Raw genomic sequence first — 8,897 nt, 5'->3', positions numbered from 1 at the left:
CTTTTCCCAATTATGTAAAACAGTGAAGGAATATCAAAACCTAAGTTTATTTCACAAATGTGAAAGGATCCAATCAACACTTGGACATATAAGAAAGAGGTAGGTGGCAAATCGTCTACCTAGAACTTCATCTTAATGCTTAAATTATCGGCTTGTGAGTAAATATTTTACATTATTTAAATAAAGAAGATGTGTAATATTGTTTGCTCTTAAGCTTTACTTACAGATTTTTAATTTTACATGGAACAAAGGTGCTTACAAAATAGTCACTTGTAGCCTGATTGATTGAAGGGGGTATGTTTTAGTATCTCTGCTCCATTGTAGTTTAGGTTAAAATTGAAATTTGGAACAGAATAACCAAGGTGTTCAAACAAACACTGAGCAAATACATAAGTTACTGTTTTTCACTAACAAATGCATAAGGAAATAAACACTATTTTGGGGCTCAAACTGCATAATTTAACTCTTTAATATTTTGAAAATTTACAAATCAGTATGAGAGAAACTCCAGAAAATTAAACCCTTTCTTTGCCTCTTTCAAGAGGAACATGTACTTGGCATCCTAGCTTTGGGAACTTGTGCCCTTTAGAGGTTGGTTCCATGTATCAGGAGCAAATGATTAATCTTGCATTAGAGGAATTACAAATATGTTTTGTGCAGGAAACTATCTCCTCCATCTCAGAGAGGTCTTCCTGCCCTACCAGTGTCATTCTAGCAAGCCAGAGTATAATGGTACCAAGGTGCTAAGGGTAGATATTCCTAAAAACCCAATTTTCTAGACTGCTTTTCATCCTTTTCAATAGTATATTTTAGTTTAAATCTTCAAATTCCATTTGACTAAGAAACTGTAACCTGCCATGTAATGTTGCTTTTTACTTAGGTATGCATCAAAAGCAATAATTTCCGAAGCAGATCTGATTTTACAAGACCAACTTGATAAATAACTTTATCTCTATCATATTTGTTTATAAGCAAAGTATTACTTTGTCAGGGCTTATCTCATCTTCAGTGTCTGGGATTGTGGGCAACAGAGCAGATCGAGTCAAACCCCAAAATTTTTGAGGTGACATGTCTTTTTTGGTGGCTGTAAATTTCCATCCAATATGGCTTGCACAGATCTTACACTGGGCGATAGTCCAAGCATACCTACAAAATTAAAGAAAGGCATCAGCTAAGGAAACACATTTCTGTACCCCAAGCCTGTTACTGTATAAAGCTGTTTCAAGACAGAGCCAAATTCTACATGGTTTCCTGAAACAAACTTGACTGTGCTCTTAAACTGTGTTTATTTTTTTCTTGGCATTGGAGAAAAAACTTAATATGGATTAATTAGCAGGGGCCTTTCCTTGGTGGTTTTGTATTGCAGTCGTGTTATAAAACACTATCCAAGTCCAGAGATACTCTTGTGACTTAAATTGAGAGGTGGGAATGAAGCGATACATGTGCTTCTCACCTAAAATCTAAGACCTTCTCTGAAGTAAGAATGATTTTCTCAGATACTTCACCCAGAAAATCAAACTATAACTAGAAAACTATAACTAGAAACCAAACCGTATGACTGAAACCATTTCTTAACTTCCCTAGGTACATCCCACATGTCTATTAGCAAGTTAATCCTAGTTTTAGTCCTTAACAAGGATGTTAAATAAGATTGGACAATCCAAGTAATATGGTCTTAGATCCAAAATGGCAGTTATTATCTTTAATTAATTTACTTTAGAGAGAGTCTTAAGTAGACTCCACAGGGAGTGCAGAGCCCGAGGCAGGAGTTGATCTCAGCTACCTTGAGATCAGGACCTGAAAAGTCAGATGCTTATAACCAACTGCCACTTAGGCGCCCCCAAAATGATTATTGTAATCACTAATCCATACTCTGCTTACCTCTTTTAAAATAAAAGACCCATAATTTGGAAGAAAAGACTATTAATACATTCCCACAGCCTTATTTTCAAGAACCCTAACTAGTTCCCAGGTGGTGCTACTGGTGCCAGGCTCATAGTTTGAAAGCCACTGGGCTAAAGAAAAAAATTGAAGAAAACTGGGATTCAGTGGCTTTTCCAGGGGTTTTGTCTGTCACTGCTTGAAATATTCTCTGGTTTGATATACTACAGGATATGGTTCAAATACAGTTACAAGGTTATATGCCAGCTGATTTTCAGAAGGGGCTAAAAGGAAAATGAAAAGTCTAGATTAAGTGTATAGTTAATTTAAGGATGACTGTGGTTGCCAACCTTTTAACTATATATAGTGAGTCTATGCCAAACTTAGCTGTTACCATTCACAAAAAATGAAGAGCATTTAAACAGAATTATTCATCTCTATTTTTGATTACATTTCTAACAACTCTGCTTAGGACTCTGTCCAGTTAAGGCACTCTACCCCTCAGAGAAACTACCACATTACCCAGGAAACCAGCTGTGCTCTGTAGAAGGCCGGCCTATCAGATTCAAGTTGCAGGCTTTATACACGGTAAGTGTCTCATGCACGTATCCATGAGGATTCACATAAGCTGCCATCGGTCCACATAAGGATAAACTATAAGAGAATTAGCACAGAGGGTAAGTCAAAATGGAAGGAGAAAAATGTCTAGTGAGGTTATAAGAATAATATCAGAACCTCAGTATGAAAACAGGAGGTTGGCAGTCAGCCCAGTTTTATTCACTGTACTTGTTTGTACAACAGGGAGCTCGACTTCATCTAAAGGAGTCTCTGAGAGTGGAAGGACAATGAAAAGGTCCAAATTATCTTTGGGCAACTGATTACTTTATAGGAAACAGTTTCCTTATGTCCTGATTTATGATTTATTTGTACTAAAATAATTTTCAAACACTTAACACACTTAACGTCACACAGCATCAGTACATTTTCAAAAGCGTGTCCTACTTTATGTTTGCCTGGAAGATACTACTTGAGGCATTCGTGTTAGGTCCTTAATTACTAAGAACTTACACAGATGACCAAGCAGGAACACGGAAAGAAGGACTGCCCCCTTATTTGACTTTACCATGCTTCATTACTTGTGAATAATATCTTACATAACCATTGCTACTGAGTACCCAGTCAGGAAGGGTGTCTTAACTTCCCACATTGCATTTGCTGAATGACTGTTACTTAATGGACGGAAATATATGGAGAATGGAAATATAGTCTTGACTATGACTCTGTTATAGTAGTTGGGAAAATGTACTCAGAAGTATACTAAAAATGTAGTAAAGCTCTCACCTGAATATTTCATTTTTGGTTGTTATTTCTGTTTCTTGACATTGTTTACAGCAAAGAGACGTACACTAAAAAATTTAGTGGAAATTTAGAGAAAATTAGTGGGGAAAATTCACATTGTATAGTTATACAACTCATCAAGAAATTTCTTTGAAGTATTGATCTCTCTAAATATGTTTTCCTTCCAATCATCCAAAAATAGAATTTTAAAGCAGGACCAAGAAAAACTCTGAAGTGACACATATTCACTCACAAAACTAATGACTTTGTACGAAAAAAAGTGACAGATACATATAACCACAGATGCTCCAAGTGGAAATCAAGTATTTTCACAAACTAAATGTTTGAAGGCTGTAAAAACAATCTGAGTGTATGATCCCAAATGAAATGTCTTAATTATCCTTTGAATCATGTGAAACTAGCAAAACAACCAGTTTTCTAATTACATGACTACATAACTGGATCCTATAGATAATCATGCCTAAAATATGGGTGTCATGAACATGGTCACTTTACTCACTTTATTCATAATATCTAGTTCACAGCGAAGTCGTTGGATGGCACTACCAATTTTAAGGAGCTGAATCCTTAATACATCATCAATAGGAAGACAAGCAGCTACTCTGTAAGAAAAATCTTAAAGACATAGTGGTTTTTCAAGTTTTAAATTTCTGAAGCAGGTAAGTATCAGATGACCTATGAATCAGATAATGATGTCTTTTTGAAATAAAGCCTCGCTATAGGGGATCCCAAAGAATGTATTTGACATAAATATAATCAAAATTAAAATACACTAGCTATTGAGTATATATTCTTTTCCCATAATTGGATTTAGAAACCTCTTTTTTATTATTTTCTAGCAGTACAGGAGGGAAAGTTTATTGAAGCAAAAAATGTGAAAGGCGAGCTCCAGAGAGAGCTGTTGCTGTGCCCTGGGGTTTGAGTTTCTCTTTTATTGACAGGTTTTTGTTTTTTGTTTTTGTCTTTTAAACATGAAATCAAACACAGGTTAGAAGAAATCAGTTTGCTAAAAGACTAGAAAAAAGGCTACAGTAACTGTACCTAATAAACAAGAGAGGTTATATGTACTTAAGTCATAGAACGAGGGTCCTTTTTAAAGCCATCTCAAAGAACGGGAGAGTCCTGACACTCAAGTTTTTGGATGTGCACCATTTACTGCAATTTGAACTTGATAAGAAAACTGCTTAAGATTAGAGGGCTCACAAAATTTAATAACTTGGTTACTCATTTTATAAAATGCTCAAAACAAATATGTATGCTTTTCAGAGCAAATAAAAATATTAAACTAAAATTTTTGATTTCATTAAACAGAAAAAATAATGTAGTAAACAGAAAAATAATGTAGTAAAACATCAAAGGCCATAGGAAGAAAGCTGACTTCTCATACCTATTGGATTTGAAGGAAGAGACTCATCTTTTAGATTTTCGTCCCATTCACGTAGCTGTTTCTTGATTCTATCCATTAAAGTTTCCTTGTTTAAAGTAAAAGCCAAAATAATGTTCACAGACTTTTTACAATTTACTGTCAGATTTTCAGTTCTTTAACAAAACCAATATATTATTAGTAGCATTTTTAGTCCCCACTCTGTGTACTAAATCTGAGTCCCCATTTAAAAGTGTCTGTTTTCTTATGCTTTAAATGATTAAAGCGCCAGCTCACGTGCTGCTGAGCACATTTCCAGGCCTCACTCCTCAACTGTCTCTTTCCCAGTGGCACATGCTCCTGACTCACTGCCTTCTAGGTGTTCTTTTACCAACTATGTGGAATTCGCCTCTCCCTTTCCAGGATAGGTTTTCTGACTCTCTCTGTAGAGAGTGGTTCCTATACACTTAATGAGCACTTGCTACATACCTTACTTGGCACCTACGGTACACAAGAGAGCATACGATCTTTTCACAAATGTCCGCAAACAATACTTGTCTGTTGTGTATTTGTTAATGGCCCAAAGCTGCTGCAGGGTGGAGTGAACTGTAGTTTCCTTTAGTTTTGTGTGTATAATAAGTGCTCAACTTTCAGTGTTTAGTCTTCCCAAGCAAGATTCCACATCTGTGGGTGAGGCGATTCACTAAGGGAAATGACTAACACAAAATAACTACCATTATCCCCATTTCTAAATTCAATTTATTTAGATAACTGGTCCCAAACCACATAGAAAATTATAGAAATCAAGCGCTGAACACAGGCTTTGTGTCTAAAACCCATATTCTTTGAACAATTCCAGTCTAACTTTTGCAAGGTGTGGTGATGCCTAAGTATTACAATTTGAGGAGCAAAAACACTTGCAGATGTAGTAGACTAACAGGATCAGGAGATTAAAGTTCATATACTCGTTTAGGGAAGAAAAAACATTGTTACGGGATTCTTTAATTTTCTAAATTTACCTACCACTTACCACACTTCACATCCTTAATAGACCCTAAAACACCTCATCTTCTCCTGAGTTTATAAGCCACTAGAAACTGGGAAAGTGAAAAATTCTACAGATTAAAGGCAAAGGAAATCCAGTAGTATCTGATTCCTTCATGCTCTACCTAAATGTAAAGGATGGCATTTGCTCTGAAAATGAGATACCATGAAGTATGAAAGCCTAGGTTTCGTTCTGTTGACCCTTAATCATGGTAGAACCGTAGAAACAAAATGTACAAGGTAATACTTACAGCATCATATAAGGAATACAGCCAGCGAGGCCATGAAGTCAAATTTGCACAATGAAACTTTCTCTGAAACAAACAAAAAAGCCATTAAAAAAACTAAGGATTCTTATGGTAGAAAAATATTTGAAGACCATTTTGGCCCTGGAAAAGATTTTCTAATTTCAAAAATATGGAGCATTTTGTAGATAAACCTGTAACAGATGATTTTCTATTAAAAATTTGATAATCATGTTTTTGTATCTTTCAATTTATATTGCAACTAGAATTGTTCTTAACTGGCAAAGTTTAAATGTAAAAGATTTTATTTATTCATGAGAGACATAGGCAGAGGGAGAAGCAGGCTCCCTGCAGGGAGCCTGATGGCGGGACTCGATTCTTGGACTCTGGGATCATGCCCTGAGCTAAAGGCAGACCCTCAACCACTGAGCCACCCAGGGGTCCCAAGTTTAAAATTTCAATGCCAAGCAAACTTTGTAAAATTAAGATGAACTTAAAGAGTGGCTAAGCAGATTTCTGTTGACTACATCATCTGCTTTTATACTATTACTTGTTCAGTACATACAGTGAAAACCCAAAAATCATTCAGGTGGTCTTTGTGTAAAACTTTAAATAGCATTCAACTGAATTACAGCAGAGGCAAACATAAGAAGTGAGGCAATTCCAAGGAAATAATGATCATACGGTTGAGACTCAACAAGTCCTGACTTCATAGAACTCAGGAAAAGGGGGAAAACCACTGGGTATGTGTCTTCCAGGTGTATTTTGGAATCTAAATGAAAGTATGTCTAGGGATCCCTGGGTGGCGCAGCGGTTTCGCGCCTGCCTTTTGCCCAGGGCACGATCCTGGAGACCCGGGATCGAATCCCACATCAGGCTCCCGGTGCATGGAGCCTGCTTCTCCCTCTGCCTGTGTCTCTGCCTCTCTCTCTCTCTGTCTGTGACTATCATAAATAAATAATAAATAAATAAATAAATAAATAAATAAATAAATAAATAAATAAATAAATAAATAAAACAAAGAAAGTATGTCTAAATCCAAAGAAAAATGTGAATTATACTTAAATTCCAGTAGAATTTCTATATTTGATGGAAAGACTCAGTAATTATTAAGATGTCATCAGTCCTCAAGTATATATTCAATGTAATATTCAATGTAATACAAATGAGATTGGAATTTAGAAGTATAAAGGTATTAAGTTCACCTAGAAAAATAAATGTATAAAAACTACCAAGAAAGTCTGGAAAGAGAAGTGTTCTCTATAGGACACAAAAATATGATTGAGAGAATATATTGCAGTAATGCTGTTCACAGCAACAAAATGGAAATAACCTAAATGTCAAGGAACAATAAATACATTGTTGTGTATGTATATAGGAGAGGATATGCTCCAACTGAGCAAACAAGGCATATCAAACCTATAAAGAATGTGATTACATCTTTCCCAATAAAGAAAAACCTACATATATACAGACACATAATTTTGTAAACTGTTACTTGACTTCGGACATGACACATGAAAAGTGGGTGGGAAAGGAGGAAAGGTGGCTCAAAATGGACTGTCCCAGTGTAGAACTCTTAAGAAAAGTAAGCTATAAGATTTAACAAAATGAAAGGGAAATCCTATGCTTGCACATACAAGACCAAGTGAATAGGTATGAGATGGGGAAACATGAATACAAGACACATGTAGGAAAGATTTGGGGGACTTGGTTGACAGTTACAGTCTAACCAATGTCCTGCAGAGCTCACATCCTACTCTTCCTGCAATCTTAATGCTTGAAGACCTCCAGAATCTAAGATGGGACAATGATGTTCTCCATCTGTGACAGAAATGGGAACTTCGATTGTCAGGGGCCAGGGTGCTAAGAGGAGATCAAGAGTTTGCTTTAGGGATGTTTGGTTTGGAGCTGCCTCTCAAGGGGTCATGGTAATTATTTTTAAATATTTTAGGGAGCAACTACATGGATGAAGATCGATTTGTTTTTCAAGGCTCATGAATGGAAGCTCAAACTAATGAATGGATTCTTTGGTGAGAAGAATTTTTGGTTCGATATAATCCTTATATTTGAAGCTATCAAAAGATGAGTCTGGGATGGCCTCCATGTAAATGTTCGAAAAGTGATTTAAGCCAGAGGAGCCAGAACATAAGACACTTAAGTTACTCTCCAGTATTTACATTTAAGACAAAAACTTAAGGTTAAGGATTTTCATCACAGTTCAAATAAATGCTACAGAATAAACACACAGAATAAAAAAAATGCTAAAGCAATCTATCAGGTAACCCTGACTATTCAGTAATAGCAATGGAGACCACTGTACCTATCTTACAAAAATTGGTAGCATTATCATCCTGTTCTAAAGATAAGGAAACAGAGGCACAGAAGGATGGTAAAACTTGCCTAAGGTCACAGTTCGCAAGTGGGAAGCTGCTAGGCTGTGCATGCAGCGTCTGACTCTAACCGTTATTTGAATATTCAAAAAAATATTTTGAGCAACCAGTATGTGTCAGGCATTACCTTTATGCATTTGGGGCATACCAGTCAGTGATTAAAACAAAGACTAAAATCATTGTCCTGTGGAGCATACACTCTAGTGCAGAGAAGCTTACTTCTAGTGGTATATACTTAGATTTACAAAATGACAAAAATACAAAGAAGCTTCAATTTGGCTGACAAACACTACACACTCCCAATTCAGTTATTAATATACACTTAGAATGATGTGAGAATGATCATTTTTGTAATATAAAAGCATATAATTTTATTTGGCACGCAGGTCAAGATAAAGAGAAACTACACCAATTTATTCAAATATAAACATTCCTCCCCATAACATAAAGAGAACAGAATGTGACATACTAGTATACTAAGAGCAGTGCAGAGTGTCAGTATGGCCAGGATGGTTAACCGTGTGCCCTGCTGCCCACACATGCATTGTGAATGTGACTAAGCTGCAACTCCAGTGTCTCAGTTCTGAAACTTTTTAAAGTGAGAAGGCCAAT

The 8,897-nt window shown here is 36.0% G+C and overlaps 1 protein-coding gene across 7 annotated transcripts in view; it reads right to left on the bottom strand.

Moving 5' to 3' along the window:
• Positions 1–28: 28 nt before the first annotated feature.
• The window catches only part of CRBN (cereblon), a 33,697-nt gene continuing 24,828 nt past the window's right edge, over positions 29–8,897 (bottom strand). For all 7 annotated transcript variants that reach the window (XM_072720376.1, XM_025984573.2, XM_025984590.2 and 4 more), the window contains 6 exons: positions 5,899–5,961; positions 4,628–4,712; positions 3,740–3,855; positions 3,223–3,287; positions 2,404–2,535; positions 29–1,146 (listed from right to left, as the gene is read on the bottom strand). In XM_072720376.1, coding sequence (XP_072576477.1) covers positions 966–1,146; positions 2,404–2,535; positions 3,223–3,287; positions 3,740–3,855; positions 4,628–4,712; positions 5,899–5,961 — 642 coding nt within the window. In that variant the 3' untranslated portion in view covers positions 29–965. The remainder of the gene's footprint in view (positions 1,147–2,403; positions 2,536–3,222; positions 3,288–3,739; positions 3,856–4,627; positions 4,713–5,898; positions 5,962–8,897) is intronic.

This window comes from Vulpes vulpes, chromosome 9 (genome assembly GCF_048418805.1).
Source record: "Vulpes vulpes isolate BD-2025 chromosome 9, VulVul3, whole genome shotgun sequence".
In the NCBI taxonomy this organism is placed as follows: domain Eukaryota; kingdom Metazoa; phylum Chordata; class Mammalia; order Carnivora; family Canidae; genus Vulpes; species Vulpes vulpes.
Note: the sequence above shows the minus strand (reverse complement) of the source record. Positions and strands in the feature narration are given on the sequence as shown.